At 43.4% G+C, this 22,122-nt stretch overlaps 1 protein-coding gene across 2 annotated transcripts in view; it reads left to right on the top strand.

Moving 5' to 3' along the window:
- The window catches only part of INTS6 (integrator complex subunit 6), a 185,674-nt gene that overhangs the window by 42,646 nt on the left and 120,906 nt on the right, over window positions 1–22,122 (top strand). For both annotated transcript variants that reach the window (XM_029602804.1, XM_029602805.1), the window contains exon 4: window positions 11,426–11,515. In XM_029602804.1, coding sequence (XP_029458664.1) covers window positions 11,426–11,515 — 90 coding nt within the window. The remainder of the gene's footprint in view (window positions 1–11,425; window positions 11,516–22,122) is intronic.

Raw genomic sequence — 22,122 nt, forward strand, 5'->3', positions numbered from 1 at the left:
AACAGCTATAACCCAACCTGTTCCATGATCCAACCACTTTGTAATTCACATTACTGGATTAAAAAAAATGCCATACTCCCATTCAAACATTTCTACCAAAAAAATCTATAAAAGGAAAAAAGATTGATCTGGAACTGTTTAGCAATTTCCTTCTTTTCCAACTGCCTTCCATTCCTGACTCTGACACCGCTAAAGATATTGTTACTGAAACTGAAAACTGGAAACATACTATTTCCAATTCTTTAGACAAGTTCGCACCAAAAAAACTTTGCCCTGTCTCTTCTAGACAAAGTGCCCCCTGGTTATTCACCAGTTTTACATCACATGAAAGTCAAATTACGACAATTAGAGCGCTGATGGTGGAAAAACCCTAATCATGAAAAGAAAAATGCCTACTTCTCACACCTACAGAAATATAAAAAACAAATTGATCACGCTAAGAAAACTTATGCAAAGAAAATACAAGCTGCTAATGGCAATTCCAATGTTCTATTCAACATTAAGTGATTAACCACTTTAAAAAATGAATCCTCTGAGCACATCTGATTCCTTTTGCAACAATATTGCTAACTACTTTAAAGATAAAATTATTAATTTGTTCAAAATTCTGCCACCTTCCTATTCCACAAAGCAGCCTCCCTCCAGTTATCTACTCTTAGACTGATTTTTCTCTCATTGACTCATTATTCGTATTCTCACAGAAACTAAAATATCCAACAGTTCTTTTAATCCTTGTCCGGGATAACTTAAAAGAAATCAGTGAAACCGTTTCCTCATCCATGACTCATTTAGTTAATTTATCATTAACCTCAGGCACTTTTCCACAATCGTTAAAACAAACATCGATTCTTCCCATCCCAAAAAACAAATCAAAAGATCCTTCTGATCTAACTTCCATCCAGTTGCCTCTCTAACTACACTGGCGAAAGTACTAGAATCAGTAGTACTATATCAATTAAGTAATTATATCAATGAAAACAATATACTACACCCAAATAACACAGATTCCGCAAAGGGCAAGGTACAGAATCCTACTTGATTCTATAATTTGTGGTTTTGACTCCAACATAGACTATACATTAATATTTCTCGACATTTCTGCAGTCTTTGATACCTTAGATCACAACATCCTTTGCTCAAATCTCCAAAATATTGGAATTAATAGTACAGTTCTTCAACAGTTTAAGTCTTTTCTATCCTACAGGCCAGAGCAAGTCAATTCAGGTCCTCATCGCTCAAACTGGTATTACACTGATTCTGGCTTCCCTCAAGGTTCCACCCTATCCACTATTTTAATCCACATTTACCTGCTGCCTCTCTGTCACTTCTTGTCCAGTCTTAACATAAGCTTCAAAATATACGCCGACGATATACAATTTATCCTTCCTTACAACACGTCCTGAGATAACACACTGTCATTAGCTTCCCTTTACCCAAAAACAATAAATTCTTGGTTATCTCATAACAGATTTATACTTAACACTGTCAAAACCAAAATAATTTATCAACTATTCCTAACTCCACCTGTGCCCCACCATCAGAACTCAGCTTTGAAAACGGCTCCATTCCCATATCCAGACAAACTCGTAATCGAGGCGTTATACTAGATTCCAACTTATCCATGTCAACCAATATTTCATTTGTAACAAAAATCTCCTTCTACAAAATCCATCTACTAAAAAAATTAAAGCCACTCCTTTACCCAAAAGATTTTCTCTCAGTGCTTCAAACCCTAATCTTAACCAGCTTTTTGGGACTTCCTGACTATATTATGCACCCACTTCAGTTAACCCAAAACTGCACTGCTCGATTACTTTCTAGTACTCCTCACAGAGAACATATTACCCCCGTTTTGAAACAACTTCATTGGTTACCAATCTGCTAATGTATTTCAATATAAGATTTTAACCATTATTCATAACCTAATACATTGCTCTTCATCAGTCTGGCTGTGCTCTTTTTTTAAGTCTCTACCAGCCTCCATGCCACCTACACTTGATTGATAACATTAGGTACTTGTAGGTAGTTTTTAAGACAGCCAGGTTAGATTTAACCAGGAAATGTGCCTTCTCTGTTGCAGGCCCCTTACTTTGCAATTCATTACCAAATTCCATTTGATTACTCACAATAAAAAAAAAATGATTTAAAAAAGCTCTAAAAACCTATCTTTGCACACTTGCCTTCCCAGGTCTATAAGTACGATACCTCTCCCTTTTACACTCATAATGCACTGTATTGTTTTCTTCTCTTTTAATTAATCCCTCACCAATTTTAATTTGTTTTATCTTAATTGCTTGATTTTTATGTGCCAAATACTATTTGAGTGTGTTCATTTGTAAACTGCTTAGATCTGCAATAGCTTGTATAGGCGGTATGGGAAAGCTTTTAAATAAATAAATACAGATCTATAGACCTCTGCCACAAATGGGATTGCTGGATAGAAATTTAGTTCAACATACACATAATTGCAATAAAAGGGAAGGTGTTGCTTTTGAGATTTTAGTTTGCTCTAGGTGACCTGAAACATATATCACCTGCGAAATTAAAAGCAGAGAGAACAGTCTTCCTTCAAGAGGCTCTCCTTAGGCAATTGGCAATGGAACCCATGAGGGAGGGGGTGACAACTGAGCCTGGTACAAAAAGGGAAAGTGTTTCTAATATCCAGGGAGCTGGTCACCTTAGCTCAAGAAATCATCAGACAGTGTAGTTTAATGTAAAAGCAAAGGCAGAGAGAGAGAGGGTACACAAAAGGAAGAATCCTGGACTTCTAGAGTATTGGCAATGTTAAAACGGTGGAGACATTCAATGGGGCAATGACAAGATGGAAAGTCCTTGTGACGTGAAGAAACAGTGGACTCAACTCAAAGGAACTATAGAAAGTGACAAATCATGTTAAAAAATCTAAATAAAAGAGAAAAAGGGGACCAATATAATTTCTAAGGAGGTTCAAATAATAAGGGCAAAAAGACTAGCATTCAAAAGGTACAAAGGAGCTCAAGAAGAGGACAGGAAAGAATATCTAGAAAAGCTGAGAGAAGTAAGGAAGATAGAATGGCTAAGGTACGAGTAGTGGAAAAGATTAGTTTGAAGATTTAGCAAGGAGAGGTTATTTTTTCAGGCACGTCAGTGAAAAAGAGGAAGGGCAGAGATGGAATTGAAAGAGAAAAAAAAGGAGAAATGTTAGCTGAAGAAGGGATTGGCGAAAGACTGCCAATAGTTAGCAAGAGTACATTAGACAGCAGAGTAGATACCACCTCTCCAGATGGAGAGGGTTTGTATGGAACTAGCAAAACTAAAAATGTACAAAGCTAGGGCTGGATGGGATACATCCTGGGATATTAAGGAAGCTCAGCGAACTGCTCAATGGTATTTCCAATTGAGCTTTAAAGATGGGAGTGGTTCCATAAAACTGGAGAAGGGCAGATAAGGTTCATCTTCATAAAAGAGGTAATAGGGAAAAGAATGGGGGGGGGGGACGACACCATAGACTGCTTAATTTAACCTTAATGGGAAGATTTAATGGAAACTCTACTAAAGGAAATGAGCTTCAAAGTGCTAAAATAGCATAATTAGCAGGATCCAGGCAGTATAGTTTTATTAGAGGGACTTCATGCAAATAAATCTGATCAGTTTCTTCGAATGACCAGAGAATTAGATCAGGACGTGCACTGGATTTCCAGATATACATGGATTTCAGAAAACATTTCAGTATTGTGCTACATAGACTCAAAAAGAAACCAATAAGCCTGGAGGTAGGCCTTAAGGTGGTTTGCCTGGTAGACAACCAAAGGTAGAGTTGATTAGTGAAGTTACCTCATGGTTGTGTTCTGGGCCTGGATCTACTAAATATCTTTGAGCAATATTGCAGCGGGATTAGTATAAAGGGTTGCTTTTGGCAGATGACACAAATTTTCAAAAAGCTGCTGAGCAACAGAGAGATAACAAGTGAAATGTAACTGTTTATCTTTAGCTAAATTTTCAGCTAGATTTTGCAAATTTAGAGGCCAAGGTACCAAAAGGAGAAAGCTTTGCCTATGCTACTTTGCACACAAAACCAGCAGAGTGTGCATTACTTACGTAGCATACACTCTTTGATGTTTTAACAGACAAAGCATCTGCATTTTTTTTTTGGTTAGTAAAGTAAAATTTCACATGTAATTTAACGCTTGAAAATTTGTATTCAAATTAAGTTACTGAGTTGTGATGCAAAATCAAGCAAAGCAGTTCATTAACTATTACCACATACAAAAATATCCACAAAGTTTGCTTTGCAGGACAGATTTCACCCAAAAAACCCACTTCTGAGATGGGGACGGGGGGGGGGGGGGGGTGTGGTTTGTAAAACTTCTCATAGTAAAACTTCACATGCTCCTTTTTTTTTTTTTTACTAAGCTTCTTTGCATAGAAGTCCCAGTAGAAAAATATTGAATGCTATTTTGTGTGAAGGTTTGCTGCATTTAGTAAATCGCTGTCTTAGCTGGTTAACATTTGAAAATAAAAATAAAGTCATAAGGGAGGTGGGGGAGCTCCACACCAAGCAGGTGAGTCCCCCTCCCTCCATTCCAATCAAAAAAAAAATATCCGAATGGATTGCAGCCTCAATAACCCTTCCTCCTGACTTATAAAAAGGCCTCCCCAGTCTCCCCTCCCAGCAGCTTAAAATAAAAACATTGTTGCTCTGATCCCGCTCCCCCTCTGTAAAGAATAATTAGTCTTACATAGTTTATTTGACATTTAAATCAGGCAAAATAAAGGTCCAAGTTCATGTAAAGAGAGCATAATGTCTGCATGTTTTTTGGTATGGAGTTAAAAGCAAGCAAAAGACTGTAAAATGTGTGTCTGGCATGGGCTTGAACGCACATTCAGGCCGATTCAGTAAAAGTTGCGAGAGAATGGGCGAAGAAGATGCAAATGAGGGCCCGTGGTAAAAATAGGCGCTAGGGACACTAGCGCATCCCTAGCGCCTCCTTTTTGACAGGAGCGGCGGCTGTCGGCGGGTTTGACAGCCGACGCTCAATTTTTCCGGCGTTGGTTCTCGAGCCCTCTGACAGCCACGGGTTTGGAAAACGGACGCCGGCTAAATTGAGCGACCGTCTTGCGGACCGCGGGCAGATTTTTAATTTAATTTTTTTTTTACTTTTGGGGCCTCTGACTTAATATCGCCATGATATTAAGTCGGAGGGTGTACAGAAAAGCAGTTTTTACTGCTTTTCTGTACACTTTCCCTGTGCCATCCAGGCAGGCATTAATTTCTGAAAGTAAAATTTGCGGCTAGGCTGCACATTTTACTTTCTGTATCGTGCAGGAATACCTAATAGGGCCATCAACATGCATTTGTATGTTGTGGGTGCTATTAGTTTCGGTGGGGTTCGCCGCGCGTTTTTGACCAGCTATTACCCCTTACCCCTTACTTACGGAGTGCACTGTACTGTATCGGCCTGATTATAACTCAGGAAAGTGAGTAGAGGCACCCAAGCATTCCTGCTACTTTCTTCTCTGGGTGCCTGGCCTTTTCTGAATCTGTGGCTTTTGCCGTCCCAGCTGCTGGACAAGCCTGATTCTGTTTCCTCCCCCTTTCGTAGAGGCCATCCCACAGCAAAGGAAGGATTAGGCAGATTCGGGAAATTATATTCAAAAGAGAAGTTGTTTCTCTTCGGTTGCCTGACCTTTCGTGAGCCCGCAGCCGTGCATGGCTCCTTAATCTGCAGCTTTTTAGGGCTTTATCCAGGTAAATGGCGGCAGCCGCTGCCTCTTAGCCAGACAGATCGGTACTTATCTGGCAATGGCGAACCACTGTCACTTAGCTGGATAAGTCTGTACGTATCTGGTGCGAGTCGACCCTAGTTACGGCAGCTTGCCGCTGCCAGATAAATCTGTGGTAGCAGCTGCTGCCGTTTGTCCAGATAAAGCCCTAAAGAGCTGCAGGTTAAGGAGCTGTGCATGGCTGCAGGCTCATGAAAGGTCATGCGACCAGAGAAGAAGAGAAACCTCTTCTCTCCTGATTACGGTTTCCTGATTCTACCTGATCTTCCCTTTGCTGTGGGATGGCCTCTTTGAAAGGGGAAGAAGTAGAATCGAGCTTGTTCAGCAGCCGGGTTAGCTTTGTCGTCTAGGCCGTTTTGGTCAAAAGCTTCCAGGCATTCAGGCTTGCCGTTCGGATCTGATCCATCTGTTCATGCACACATCATCCATCTCCATGCTGGAAGCGTAACTCCATCTTTGAGCTGGAGATAAGTTTCCAGCTTTAAGAAAATTACAGCCGGCCCAATGCACTGCTCTGCATTGGGGAATAATACTTATTGCCCTCATTTGCATGGGATTTCCATGCAAGGGCATTAAGTATTACTCCTATTTTACAGCACTCATTTTGTGACCATGAAACATCTTACTGCATTGGCAGTAAAGTTTATGCTCACAAAATGAGTGTTGAATTGCAAGCAATGGGGTGTGTTGGCCAGAATTCACCTTTCTGCATTGGTCCCATATCCAGTTAACGACCCCTCTTAAATGAGTAATTTAGCCAGTTAGTCTTATCCCAAGTGCATAAAGATGCCTCGGACGTGGTCTCAGACTCTGTCTCTCTCCATTGTTGTGGGGTTGTCATCCAGGAGAATCATGGTCCTGTCTTAGCATGGAGGGTAGCTAGCTGGACCTCCAGTGGACAAATGACAGGTAAACACCACTGTCTCAGGGTGGCAGACCCAGAACTTACAGAAGCTTCTGTAAGTTGTGCAGACAAGGGGACAGGAGCAAAAGCTGGCTTGGCCTGCAAAGGCTTTTGTCAGAAAAAGATTGGCCAGTACAATAGGCAGGTTCTCTAAAGTTAATGGAGCAGGGCTGTGCTGAGCAAAGCTTAGTCTTGAGCTTCATTAAATTCTCATATGCTTCGTGTGGAGGTGGTATTAAGAATCCTGAATTTGTGAGTCCAAAGTCTTTTTCTTAAGCAGAACTTCATGCCTACGCAAAGGATTCAAAAGTCGTCATTGACTGGAAATTACCACAATCCATTGGCTGGTACTTTACTATATGCATATTCTAACAAGGATGATGGTGTGAGTTGGAAGACATCTGGTGAACAGCACTAGGCCTCGTAACTGGATGCAATTTGTCAAGGCCACAAGCTCGGCAAGTTTGTGTTCTGCAGTACCAGCTAAATTGAAAGGTTAAGACCAATTGCTTGATATGGAGAACAATAGCAGCTTCTCAGTGCAGTTCATTGGCATTCACAATAAAACTGCAGGCCTATCGTGGCTTATCTTCCATCTTGTGTTGCTCAGGCATGCACGCAGTTTGCTTTGGTTGCACACTCATTTTTAGGTGACTGATTATCCCTATATCTTCTGACCAAAAAAATTCAGTTCCCTCCCCTTTATCTTTCTCTCTTGACCCCCATGCCCCAGATAAAGGTCTCCCTAGGCCAAGCCTGGAGGAGGACACAGGCTTACCTCCTCCTAGCTTGGCATTAAGCTTTGCTCTCACAAGTGAAAAGGACAATTACATTATCTGGCTATTTAAATTGTAAAGGACTCACATAAAAGTTGATGTCATTTAAAAAATGTTATTGCATATATCCATGAAACTGTTTCTTGAAATGTTATTTTTCCATAGTGTAATGAAGGGAGGGGCATGTTGCTGGTGGGAGATTTACATTTGCTAGATGTCAGTTGATAATCCTCACTGCAAAAACAGAAGTAGGGAGATCTTAAGACTCCCTTCAGAGGTGCTTTTCAGGCAACTAGTATCGAAACCCATAAAGGAGAGGGAAGTACTAGATCTGGTGCATGCAAATATTTTCTATTGTCACAGTAGAATCAATTTGTGCTTAAGTGGTCACTTGGCAGCATGATTTAATGTAAGAGAAAAAGCAGAGTTGGATAATACAGAAGCGAGGTTCCTGAACTTTATGATCACCAACTTTCTTGAAGGGGGAGGGAGGAGCTACCTTATAGATACCCTGACAGAGTTGGAGGATCTAAGTAGGTCTTCCCAGACCTGTTTTGGAGACACCACAAATAGTTGGGTTTTCAGGATATCCACAATGAATATGCATGAGATGAATTTGCATTAACTTGTGGATATCCTGAAAACCTGACTAGCTGTGGGGTCCACAAGACAGATTTGGGAAGTTCTGATCTAAGTGAAGAACAGCAGTGGACTAATTGAAAATAGCAACACATCTCTAGACTAGGGAAGTATGTAAAAATAGGAAAAAAACAAAACCCTATGTTATAAAAAAAAGATGACTGAAAGGGTAAGGACGGAGATTAGCATTCAAAAGGCACAAGGGATGTGAGAGAGGAAAGAACAAGGAAAATATTTGGAAAGACTGAGAGCAGGACAGCAAAGACAGAATGAAAAATAGTTAAGGCAATAAGGCAAGTTGACTTTTAAGATATTTACTTAAAGGAAATATAGAGATGGGAGACTGAGAGGTGAAAAGAGAATATGTTGAGTATGACAAATCACTACTACAAAACATAATTTTGTTCATTGCTCACCAAAAAGAGGGTTGAAGGAGCAAATGGCACAAGTACATGTGGAGTGGATTTGCATGGAACTAGCAAAACTGAAAGTAGAGAAGACACTAGGGACAGACTGGATACGTCTTAGAGACCCCCAGCCAGTTGGGTTTTCAGGCTAGCCCCAATAAATATGGATGAGATAAATTTGCATGCAATGTGGGTAATGCTTGCAAATCTATCTCATGTGTAGTCGTGTATGTGCTGAAAATTTGACTGGGCAAGGGTCCCCAGAACAGGTTTGTGAACCACTGTCCCTAGGGTATTAGGGGAGGTCAAGGAGGTTCTAGCAATTCCACTGGTTGTTCTGATTATTTCTCCTTTGGAGACTGGAGAAATTCCAGAGGATAGGCAGGCAACCCTCCTTCATAATACAAATTGGAGTTGAGAATAGGCTGGTTAACTACAGGCCAATTATTCTGACCTCAGGGCAGGAAATAACCCAGCTTTTAATAATGCATGCGATAATTGTGTTACCGCATGGTGTGAATGCAAATTTTTTGAAGGGTTGGGATTGGAGAAGAGTTTGGGTGGGATCAATTAAAATGAGGGTCAATATCGCAAGTTTTTAACGCTGGAAAAAACTACACCTTTTTTCCTGGCGTTAAGCTATGCCCAAAATGGCTGTAATGCGATTTGTGTTAAAGATTGCAAATTGCATTTCGGCCATTTTTGGGTTTGGGGGGGAGGGGGGCGGAGAGATGTACTGTGTTCATACGTCTCACTTTGCATGTAAAACTGGCCCCTAAACCATTGCCAACGCCTCACCTCAAGCTATTAGCTGGCCCTCTTACAGAGCTATAAATAGTTAAGGCCTCCTTATAAATAGGCGCCTTCCCCCCACCCCCCCAATCTCGCAGGGTGTGAAAAGTTTACCGCACCCCGCCCCTTTTCCTTACTACAGGTGTTACCCATGCGTTGTTATAGCATTTTGATGAATCTAGGGGTTGGTTTGTTAGTTCTAGATTAAGTTCCACTAAAGATTCTTGTATTTGTAGAATGTAATTGTTTCTTTTTAGTGTTTTTCTCTAAGGAAAAGAAGCCTAGTTTGAAAAACTGTATCTCACAAGGCAAATCCTTCTTTCCTCTATTTTTCCTTTTGATGGGCCCTTTTTAGTTCTTAAATATTCCCTTGGAAGTGTGGAAGCCAGTATGGCCCTAAGGAAGACTGTGTACAATGTCAAGATAACATCCTTATCTCTCAGTTCAAGTCTGTACAGGTCAAAGCTTTCTCAACCTTAGTGAATGCTACTTGACTTTGCATGCTTATTTTTAGTTTGCTGCCCAGTATAATTTTCAAGTCCAGCAAAACCCCCCAACTTGTTTATTTTGTTGTGGAAATGTATTTTTATAGCAGTAATGCCTCACCATTCACTCATCCACACTGGAATCTCTCCTGCTGCCAATCTGTCCATTCACCTGATACACTCCTACCAGAAGATCTGGATGTATCACAATCAGCGTTGCAGCCTATTTCTTTATGCTATCAGCAAAACAGCTTGGATAACACGTCTAACAAGAAGTATATAGAATTCCCCAGGCTTTCATTTATATAATCTTGCACTTTGTATGATACTGTTAGAGGCCCTTGCAAAGGTTAAATTTTGTTTCCCATATCTAAAGATGTGCCTGTATTTTCAAAGAGACTCACCAGGCTGATGATCTAGAGATTACTTCTGAACCCATGTTAGTTTTTTGTTAGTTCTCCTTTCCCCTTAAGCATCTTACTAGCCGTTTTTTCCTTAATTCCTATTTACCTTTCCTAGATTAGAAGTCTGGCTTACTGTTGACTGGTTATTGGATTCTGTTTTAGAACCGTTTGCAGTACCTGTGAACATGTAACTCTTTCACATGGGTCACATAAATCAGGAAATTTGGCCCCTGACTCAGCACATGTCCCAGAGATCCTGAGGTTGGAGGTGACACATCATCTCGTCTGATGCAATGGAGTATTATGTTGCAGCTGACGCGATGTGATATCACCTTGGCCACAGCACACTGACACAAATGGTTTTAGAATTGGGTATCTCATGAGTTATATATCCATATTCTAGCACCTGCCTACAGTGTGAGGGTGTCTTAAAGATTAAGGATCTGATCCGCCTAAGCTTTACTCCAATTCTGTGTCTAGGGAGAGGGGAAGGTAGGTGAAAAAAGCCCCACGTTGTTCTTATGTTTTATGCAAGGGCTTCACCCCTTAAAACCCGTGGATAAATTCCATCTGAACTTGGAACCTTATTTTTATGCAGATTAATAAAGATTATGTCCTCCAGTATCATTAGTGGCTCTCATTAGTAACTGCAGATGAGAAAGTTGTTTAATGGCTTTCATCTCATCAACAATACGATGGGGTCAGGCAATAATAATACTTCTAGTCAGAACATGTTGGACCTACTTGCACAATCATTACTTTCACATTCATTAGTAATTCTTTTTTCAGGGCTCGAATTTGAGCAGTTTTATTTATTTATTTCCGTGGAGGATAGGTCATCTATTCTTGTAGCTCCTCCCCTCCCACCCAGTTAGTGGTGTTGCTCGGTCTTCAGACCCTCTCCCCACCTTGCTCTTAAACACTTCAGTTTTTTTTTGGTTTTTCTGTTTCTCCCTTCTTCCTGTGCCGCTCCTTTCTTTGTAGTGCTCTGTAATGGTAGGCAGTGGAACAGTTCTGTGAACCATGTAAAATTAGAATCTGCAGCATACAAACACATTCAGTTTTCTTACAGAAATGTGAATTACACAATACCAGTTTTTAAATACAACCTTAATATATATTGCAAGTCCTAGTTCTCTTGGAGTAAATAGAGGGTCACACCAACTTAGTTGCGTTATTTGTATCAAAGTTAATTTTTTCCTTTGCTACCCAGAAAACTAGGTTATCAATCATGGTTTGTTTATGTTTTTAATAGGGAAGAAACCCCTTTTTTCTGGAGCCAGCAATAATTTTAACAATTACTGATGGAAGCAAGTTGACTGCAACTGGTGGGATACAAGAAGAAGTAAGATGATTAATGTTCAAATATCTTTTCACTATTATAAACTAAATTTAAAACTGCTAAAAATCCCTGTATGAAAATTAGACTTGTGTTCTTAGGCTATGGTTTCCAGGAAAGATGTGCTGGGATTTTACATAGCATCATTTTTCACCCATAGCTACTGCTTTTAGGTTGTGGTTATTTTTAAATTTATTTCTAATTCCCTTCCCATCCTCTGCCCTCATTTTAACCCCACCTGAGAATCCATGTGCCTCAAGTACTCTGGCTGCGCTGAGGATCAGAAGGTATTTTCCTCTGAAGACTGCAGCGTTAGTGACAATCTTCTTCCCTCCTGCCAACCCTGATGTACAGCAAACTTAAATTCAGTTTCTCTGCCACAGTTTTCCTGCCTGAACCATGGAGCCAGCCTCTCTGTTAAAGCTTAGTGAAAACAGAGCAGAGTTTTGCTAGCCATTGTAGATTACAATATCTTTTATTGAACAGAAGTAAGAATAATCCAAAAATGTTGTATCATCTTCAGTTTATTCGTTTATCAGTCCAATGAAAGGTATCGTGATGTGTAAGGAATCCTGTTTAGTGAAACGTCTAGCTTCAGACTCTCTCCTCCTCACAATATTGATAAACCATTATTTGCCCATGATGTAATGTCATGAGTAGGAAGAGGACCGCTTGAACTGAGCACTCCACGCCACTAGACGGTCACGTTGTGGATTGCATGGCACATTCAGTAGTATGAGCATATATATTATTATTTAATTAATTTGCACAAATTTCTACAAACCTGATTTCACTTTGTCTTTATAGGGTTTTGTGTGTAGATTGAGGAGGGACAAAAATAAGGCTGTAACATAACAAAATGTGGAAGAAGTGAAGGGGTCTGAATATTTTCTGAATGCACTGAATATGATGAAATAGAACAAGTTTGACATTTATGACCAAAATATTTCTTCAGATTTCACTTCTGCTTATTTGTCTATAGAGCAACCTGTGGTGTCGTAGACAGAAAATGATTTGCTATATTCATTTGGGTTAATCAGTTTCCTGTACATACCCAGATCAGTCCCGACCAGTGGGTCGGGACTGATCACCAGCAGATGGAGTCAGAGAACAAAGCTTCGAGGCACTGGTATCCCAAGTATGCCAGCTGCAGTTCATCAGTATTTTTTGACTCCAGCAGATGGTGGTCGTGTATACCTGCAGCTCTGTGTGAGATGGATTTTTCTTGCTCCCTGAGGTGCTAGGTTCAGTGTCTGGGCCATCCCTCAGGTAGAGCCTGCCCAGGTGATTCCAGGTTCCCTGATAGCCAGGGGACTGGTTCCCTCAGCGACCCGAAAGCTCCCCCAAAGTGTCTGCGGTACAGGGAAGTAGCCCCTTTGGGGATTTTTTTTCTATTATTCTTAGCTTTAGGCTTTATTTTTTTCTGTTACTAGAAGTTAGTTTTTGTGTAAACCCCCCCCCCAAAAAAAAAAAAACGGCTCCAAGTTCCCTGTTCACTGCGGCTCCCGGGGTTAAATCAGTCTGCCCGGTGGTGCAGAGCCAGGCAGACCCCTGAAGAGGAGGGGAGAGTGTTTCAGCCCTGGTAAGAACCTCCGAGGACGTTTTTAGGATCCCCTGCCTCAGAGCTACTTTTACCGCAGTGGCCATTTTGTTTTTTCTTTTTCGACCTCCCACGCAGCTCCCCAGCGTTCCTGGGGCCGATTTTTGCGACGTTTTTGGTGGGAATCACCAGGGCTGGGTGGCAGCACCTGTTTTCTTCTGGGGGAGGGGAGTTATATGCCCCTTTTTGCAGGAGGAACATGACAGAAACTCCTCTGGTTGAACCCTGTAAGGCTTGCGGTGTATGGTCAGCTTATTTAGACCTCCTGTCACTGCACTGGGTGGGGAAGGGGCCTCAGACAAGGGGACCAAACCTAAAAAGTCTGCATGCAGGTCTGGCTCGGTGGCTGGGTCTAACGGAAGGAGCCCAACCCTCACTGCGCACCCTGTGGAAAAGGTCTCCCAGGATGACACTGTCCCCCCCCCCCCCCCCCCCCGTCGTCCCCCCACTGCATGGACTTCGAGACTGGAGGAATCGAGAGACACGGACACTGATTCTAACAGTGACGAGATGGGACCAGGGGGATTTTCACCGGAATTTGTGCTGCTCATGCAAGAAGCATTTCTGGCTTGGAAGCTCGCGAAGCGCAGAGCCTAGGATGGGAGCGTGGGAGTTTCCAAGCATCTCCATCTGAAGGTGCCCCGTTTTCGAATGGAAACAATTCGAACAGTCTTCACCTGCTAGAAGGTTTGACTTTATGCCAACCCCAGATAAGTAACACAAGTATAGTTATAAGATATGGTATTTGACATTGTTTTGTCTCCATATAGGAACTGATTTGACAAGAAAATTTGAATGAGAATATATAGAATAGTGCTATTTTTGCATGGAATGTTCTACCTTTAAGGAATTAGATTTTCACGAACTGCAGCTCCTGATGAAGCAGTCTTTTCTGCGAAACATCGGCCGGTTGTCGAGCTGATTTGAGAATTGCAAACAGTGATTATACATACTGAGCTGTTTTGAGAATTGCAAACAGTGACTATACATGCAAGAATATATGCAAAAATTGTCTTTAAAGAAAATAGATAAAAAAAAGAAAAATTGAAAAATTATGACCGCAAGTGATTAGAAGACCGGGTGGCCCCTTTGAAAACACAGGGAGCATGCTGTCAAGCTTGATGATGCGGTTATATACTTAAAAATTTAATATTTTTGGTGAGTGGCATTCCAATTTGTTCATTTTAGTAGTTATTTCCTTTTTGGTGAATATTGTTCAGTAAGTGGAAATTGAGATAAGTTCTTTTTTTCTCTTGTATTCACTTTTATTGTACATCATCATCTTGATTGTGGTTAAGGAAGGTGAGTCATCAAATATATTAAACATTAAAGACCCTTATTGGAGCATGGTCTCACCAAACCATATTCTCAATTTCAGCAGACTACACACTCCCCATCAGTTGAGTCTATAAATAGCAGATCATGCGGAGCATAGTGAAAAGCATAATCCTGTGCATAGGATTTAAGATTCTCTCCACGCATCAAATCAATCAACAATAAAACTTTAATCTTTCTTTCCTCAAAGTTTTTCCAACCTCTGTGGTTTTCCCCCAACCTCTGTGGTTTTCCCCCAACTTTGGACTAATCATTGGATTAAAATCCCTTCCTATCAGCAAGGGCTCTTTTGCAAATTTCACGAGGAGTTCTGTAATGTTATAAAAAATAAATAAACACACCCTGATCCCAGTTAGATGCATAAACATTTACAATAGGAACCCCCACCCCCACCCTCTGTTTACAGATAAATCTACCATTCATTTATTTATTTAGAAATGCTTATATTCTGCATCCTTTGCCAAATACTGTTCAGAGTGGATTCTTATCTTTTTTGTCATTAAGCACTGAAGCATCATACCCAGCCCACAACTTTTCTTCTTTGTGATTAAAAGCTAATAATATTTGGGTATAGTCCGTTTTGACACAGTCATTTTTCATCAGCTTTTTTCAAGTGTATTTCCTGAATCAACACAATGAAAGCTCTCTGCCAGGTTTCTTGCCTTTTTATTGATGTGTTTAAGCCTCTAAAATGTAAGGATATTTCACATCTTGCATCTTACCCCACTACAAAATCTCAAAACCAACATCTAGCTTTCTCCCTCCCCTCCTCTCCTAGTGCCACTTTTCCACCCTTCTTCCCCTTTCTCAAATTCCCTCCAGCCCTGTCTGTCCCCCCATGTCTTGTTTACCAACATCTCTACCAGCAGAACAGAATCTATAGAGGCTCAATGTTGCAGACCAGGTGGACTTATATTTAGTAACTGCGGTCCCCAGTCATAATTGAGTCCTCCATACATGTAGGCCTGCACCAGCTTCCACGCTTCTCATTCTGCATGCACCAGTCAACAAAATGAAGAAAGCCCCTCAGTCTCTGTTTCCAGATACTTGTCCCTTTACCTCATCAAGAAGGCTAAGGCCTTGCCAAATCAAGGATGTCCAACTTTACTTAACAGTTTATCTCTAGGTGTATGTCTGACAGATGGGAAATTCCTAAAGAGGCAAACTCTCTTCTAATTTCAGTCTGTCTGTCTGCTATACTGATTTTCCTCAGCCTCTCACGTTTTTCTGCTTCATTTGCTTCCCACACATACTTGCTGCCATCTTAAAGTCTCTGTGCTGGAACAGCATTCTGCCATTTTTCAGTTACAGCCCTTCTGTTGATTTTATCCTGTTCTAGACCAGCTTTCCTTGCTTTGTGTCTTACATTTTCACTTTTTAGCTTAGCCGTGATTTCCTTCATCTTCTTCCATCTCATCTATGTAACTGGTGAGCGATCGCTTATATTTTTCCCAATAAAAGGCTCTAGGTGATCTTGCCGTTGCTATTATTTTCTCTTTAGCTGGGAAATCACAGAAGCACACCATGACATCTCAAGAGGCAGGTTATACCTCTGCAGGCCCAGAGCCCTGTGTGCCCACTCTGTATTTTATTTTTGGGGCTCGGAAATGTCGGCTCCCTGTTCCCCAGAAGTACTCTACCTATTCTTTGCTCTACACCAACACAGTCCCCGTGCTCAATTCTGGAAGTCCCTGGATTTTTATGTTATGCCTCAAAATATTTTTCAGGTCCTCTACCTTATCCGCTAGCTCAGCAATTGCACCTTCAGGGCCTTTGTAGATTTCTGCACCACCGCTAGCTGCTTCACATGCTCTTTCTACTCTTTGCTCCACTTCATCGATCCTTCCTCCAAATTCATTCATTTCTCTTAGCTCAGAAATCATATCCATAATTTATTTATTTTTTATTTATTTGTTGATTTTTATATACCGACATTCGTCGGAACATCATGCTGGTTTACATTATAACGAGTTAACAATAGAGTGAAATACAATAAACGGGGAAGGGGGAGCAGCAATGAAGGAGGAGAGAGGACAGCAGTAGGAAGGATAAAGAAAGAGATTTTAAAGGAACATTCGAAAAATAAATTAACAATAAACAATATATGTACAGGTGGGCTGGTAGTTACCAGACCATTGATGTCAGCGAAAGGGATGGGGGGGGGGGAGCGAGGGACAGGGAAGGATAAGCTAAGGGTGGAGGAGGGGAACTAATCTCTTTTACCATTGTTAAGTCTTTTTAATTCCTGGAACCCAGGCCTTTATCTTGACTCATGAGACTTCTTTCATCATGGCTTCTGTGTTCACTTCTCCCACCCTCAGAGCCCAATGAAGCCTGTTTCTATATGGCCTGATTTTTCACCATGCGTTTAGGGGCTGAGTGTATTGAAGTAGCTTTTGATCTCAGCTATCTTCTGTCGTGTTGTCATACTATGAGCTGCTAACAATTGCTTCCAGTAGATATACGGCCCTTTGCTTTTGGAAATTTGCAGTTTCCTAGCGTGTAGCCTGATGGACTCAGGCCCAATGGGTATTGTGCTCTCCTGAAAGCAGACGGGAGACTGAGTCAGATTTCAAAGCTGACGTCAGCCTACATATAACCGTGCAGCATGCTTAGCTCTTCAGTATTTCTCCGTCTCCCATAGCAGATGTGAACACTATCCAAAAGAATAGTGTAACATTTACAAGAAGAAAGAAAATTTACCTTTAAGAAGAGAGTCCTGCTTCTCCTACAGTGAAACCTAATGGTCTCTCCCCCAGTCGAGACTTTCCTGAGGTCGATTCGATATCCCTCAGAGGTGAGCCTTAGTCCACCGGCCGATTCCCGGCATGGACATTGCCCCCAGGGTGGCTGAAAGGCAGTGGGTGCAGATTCGAGTGCGGCGGTGAAGGTATTTCCCTCTCCCCCCCGCAGCTGGAGACTGCCCGGCACGCGACCGGTAAGCGCTGAGACCAGGTAAGGTAGAAACCTTTTCTTCTAAGTCTCTGGTCTCCAAGGCTCGAACAGCCGTATCGACCTTCCTCCAACGAGGTTTAAATCGGGTTGAGCAGCCTTCCTCTGGCTAGGCCCTGATTTAGTCGAGGGTCCACACATGTTGGAGACCCTCCGGGGGGGGGGGGGCGGCGGTGGTCGCTATCTTGTTGCCGGGGTCGTCGGCGCCATCTTTCCCCCTCGCCATCAGTACACGCAGAGCAGGCCAGAGGCCCGAGGCGCCTAACTTGAGCGCGTCCGTAGGGATACACGCTTAACTGCCTGCACATCTGGGTTGTGTGCACAGCGGCGCGCACAACTAGGCCGCAAGCACAATTGTGCGCATAACTGCCTCGCACACAAAATCCACCGCCTGCATGCATAACTTGTGTGTATGTACCGCGTATAACTTCTGTGCTCCCGACGCGCACAACTAAGAGCTTTCGCGCACATAACTCTCGTATGGACGAGTTTTTAAGCCCTACACACGCACAAACAATGGCACCACCATCCAAGAAGGCCAAGGCACCCTTTCTTTGGCCAGCCTGCCACTTAAGAGCTGCACAGCCTGAATTAGAATCCCTTCTGTGCCAGCAGTGCAAACAGAACCACAAGACCTCCCACAGCCAGGAGCGGGATCCAGAACCACTGATGATGGCACCCCGGACCTAACTTTGTCCAACTCTGTGCCCCCATAGGAAAGTTCCTCCGGGGCTACCACTACAATCCCTCCTGGCATCAACATGGACGCAGGAACCTTCTCCTGGGTGGAATTTTTCAAAGGGCTGCAAACCTTTGTCCAGGCGCAACCAGCCCTGGCTGTCCACTTGCCTCAAGCTCTGCCGGAAGCTCAAGCCCTTCCCAGTACCTCCCGAGGCTCTCGAAACATACCTCTCCTATCCAAGATCATCCTGGATGGGGATCCAGACACCTCAGAGGAGGAAACAGACTCCCTGAAAGAAGGGGAAATCCCCCCCAGGGATGGGAGCCATACCGCACCATGCTCAGATTCTTCCACAAAGACGAATTACCAGCCCTCATGTCCCAAACTATGAAGACATTGGGTCTCCCAGGCACGGACCCTACATTGGAACCTAAAAAGAATCCCATGTTGGTGTACCTCCGTAAAGCCTCATGCTATTTTCCTATGTTGGAGCCCATCAAGGAACTGATTGACCTGGAATGGAATGCTCCAGAGGCAGTTTTAAAGGGGGATGGGCACTAGAAGCCCTAACCCGCTGGAACCCACGGCCAAGGAACTTCTATGCTTCCCTAAATTGGACGCTATGATCTGTGGTGTCTCAAAACGCACGACAATCCCTGTGGAGGAAGGAGCGGCACTGAAGGACGCCCAAGACAGAAGGCTGGAAGCCATCCTTAAGCAGTCCTTTGATGCTACAAATTGCCTCCTGCTGCGCCTTGGTGGCACGTTCCTATTTGATCCTCTCCAGAGACGCTACCACACCCGGAGAAGCGATGGAACCTGCAGTCTCCTTCCTCACCGATGCTACCGCTGACCTCGTGCGCACATCATCCAGGGGTGTCGCTGCTGCAGTGGTGGCCAGAAGACAATTATGGTTCCGAAACTGGTTGGCTGATGCGATTTCCAAGGCAAATCTCACAAAAATGCCTTTTAAAGGATCTCTCCTGTTCGGAAGCGAACTGGAGAAGCTAGCCAACAAATGGGGCGAATCCCCAGTACCCCGATTACCTGAAGACAGGAACAAAAGAACATTATCAGCACTTCTTCCCCCGAAGAACCAAGGGTAGAGGATTGCAGCGTTTTAAACCTTACAGGAACACACAGTCCCAAGCACCTCGTATTTCAGGAAGGTTTCAGTCCTTTTGGAACAAGCACATTAAGAGAGGAGCAAGCTCAGGGGCAGGCTCCGGCCGTGCTCCACAATGAGAAGACGCAGACCCATCCACAGGAAGAAGACATAGGGGGCAGACTTACCCTCTTCTACCAAAGTTGGGTTGAAGTAACATCGGACAAGTGGGTCCTAACTATCATTCGAGAGGGGTATGCCCTGGAATTCCAAACCATCCTCCCAGATAAATTTATGAGATCACCGTGCCACTCCCACTCCAAGAGACTGGCAGTGGAAACCACACTAGCAAGACTACTCAGCCTGAAAGCAATAACTCCAGTGCCTATGTCTCATCAAAATACTGGTCACTATTCCATCTATTTTATCGTTCCCATGAAAGAAGGAACATTCTGACCCATCCTGGACCTCAAGGCCATCAACTGTTACCTGAAGGTACCACACTTCCGCATGGAAACCCTACGCTCTGTTATAATGGCAGTGCAACCGGGAGAATTCTTAACCTCCCTGGACCTATCCGAAGCCTACCTTCACATCCCGATCCATCAGGACCACCAGCGCTTCCTGCGCTTTGCTATACCTGGCAATCATTACTAATTTCGAGCGCTACCCTTCGGACTAGCCACCGCTCCCAGAACCTTCACCAAAATGATGGTGGTAGTAGCGGCTGCACATAGGAAAGAAGGAGTTCTGGTACATCCTTACTTGGACAATTGGCTGATGAGAGCAAAGTCTCCGGAGTAGAGTCGCCACGCGACCACCAGAGTCAAGAACTTATTACAAGAGCTCGGGTGGGTCATGAACACAGCCAAGAGCTGCCTACAGCCCTCCCAGTCTGTAGAATACCTGGGAGACCGGTTCGATACCAAGCTGGACAGGGTCTACCTTCCCCCCTCCAAGGAGAAGGAACTGATAGGTCAATTGCAAAACTGTTGAACTCAGTTCGCCCTAAGATATGGGACTACCTTCAAGTCCTCAGCCTCATGACCTCAACTCTGGAAGTTGTTCCATGGGCAAGGGCCCATATGCGACCACTACAACGCTCCCTATTGTTACGATGGCATCCAGCCCAGAACTATCAATTCACCTCCAGCTACAGACAGAGGTTCGGCATCAGCTTCAGTGGTGGCTACAAGAAGAACACCTAAGCAGAGGTGTAAACCTATCCACACTGAAGTGGATCTTGCTCACCACGGACGCGAGTCTGCGAGGGTGGGGAGCCCACTGTCAGGAACTAACAGCCCAGGGACAGTGGAACAAAGAAGAGGTGGAATGGAACATAAACCGCCTGGAAGCTCAAGCGGTCAGACTAGCCTGCCTGCGATTCAGCCACAGACTCCAAGACGAGTCTGTCAGAGTCATGTCAGACAATGCCACACCGTGGCCTACATCAACCGCCAGGGAGGAACTAGGAGCCAGCAGGTGTCTCTGGAAATAGACCCTCTCATGGAGTGGGCAGAAACAAACCTGCAAGGGATTTCAGCCTCCCACATTGCAGGAAAAGACAACATCTCAGCGGATTATCTCAGCAGAGAGAGCCTAGACCCGGGGGAATGGTCGCTGGTGGACACAGCCTTCCAGATGATAGTGAATCGATGGGGTTCCTCAGCCATGGACCTCCTAGCAATTCGTCACAGTGCCCAAGTCCCCAGATTCTTCAGTCGCAGACGAGAACCAGAGTTTCAAGGAATCAATGCTCTTGTCCAGAACTGGCCAGAGGAAGACCTCCTGTATGCCTTCCCACCCTGGCCGCTAATGGGCAGGGACATTAACAAGAAAGAGCACCACAGGGGACTAGTCCTACTAGTCGCCCCGGATTGGCCAAGAAGACCATGGTACGTGGACATGCGAAGACTATTGGTGGGGAATCCTCTGCGTCTACCGCCATACAGGGACTTTCTTCAGCAGGGACCGATCTCCCACGAAGACCCGGCTCGATTCTCTCTTATGGTATGGCCCTTGAGAGGACTAACCTAAAGAAGCACGGCTACTCAAAAGCAATGATTGACACCCTGCTCCGAGCACACAAGTTCCCCACATCTGTCTTACATATGGATCTGGAGAGTATTTGAAGCCTGGTTTGAAGACCGTGCCCTCCTTCCGAGGACAGCCAAGATTCTCACGATCTTAGAATTGCTACAGGACAGCATGCAGAAGGGATTGTCTCTCAACTCCCTCAAGGTTCAAGTCTCTGCACTGGCCTGTTTCAGGTCCGAAGCGGACAGCATCAGACTATCAACTCATCCTGTTATGTCTCGCTTTCTGAAAGGAGTTAAACAACTCCAGCCACCTCTAAAGTGGCCGGGGCCTCTATGGAACCTCAACCTAGTACTAGACTTCCTAGGAGGGGAGTCCTTCAGACCCTTACATCCCTCCCTCCTTTGGTCCTCATTTACCTACACCCTGTTGCAACCCTCCCGTAAATGCACCCTCACAACACTTCATTCTTACCTGGAGGAGGCCTCCTCCCCCCCACATTACTCCTCTGCCCATACAATCATCATTAACTACAACGAACTCAAATGCTCTACCTAATACCCTTCTGGCGAATAGTGAAACCCTAAGATGCCCTGGCCAATTTGGTCTATAGAGTGATGCTGTAAATAACTCTATTCTGGTTTCTTGTTATGTTCTTACGATATGCATTTATTGATTATATGAGTTTTACTTATTTTATTTTATTATATGCTTAATGTATTAGCTCATTGTTTCATGTTCTATGGAAGCCCTAGGGCAGTTTTTCTCTGTTAAATGTAAACCGAAGTGATTTGTATCTGATACAGGAACTCCGGTATATAAAAATCAAAAATAAATAAATAAATAACAAGCGGCCTGTCTCTACGCCTTTTGACCTTAAAGACTGCATTCTTGATTGCAAT

This window comes from Rhinatrema bivittatum, chromosome 5 (genome assembly GCF_901001135.1).
Source record: "Rhinatrema bivittatum chromosome 5, aRhiBiv1.1, whole genome shotgun sequence".
Taxonomy (NCBI): domain Eukaryota; kingdom Metazoa; phylum Chordata; class Amphibia; order Gymnophiona; family Rhinatrematidae; genus Rhinatrema; species Rhinatrema bivittatum.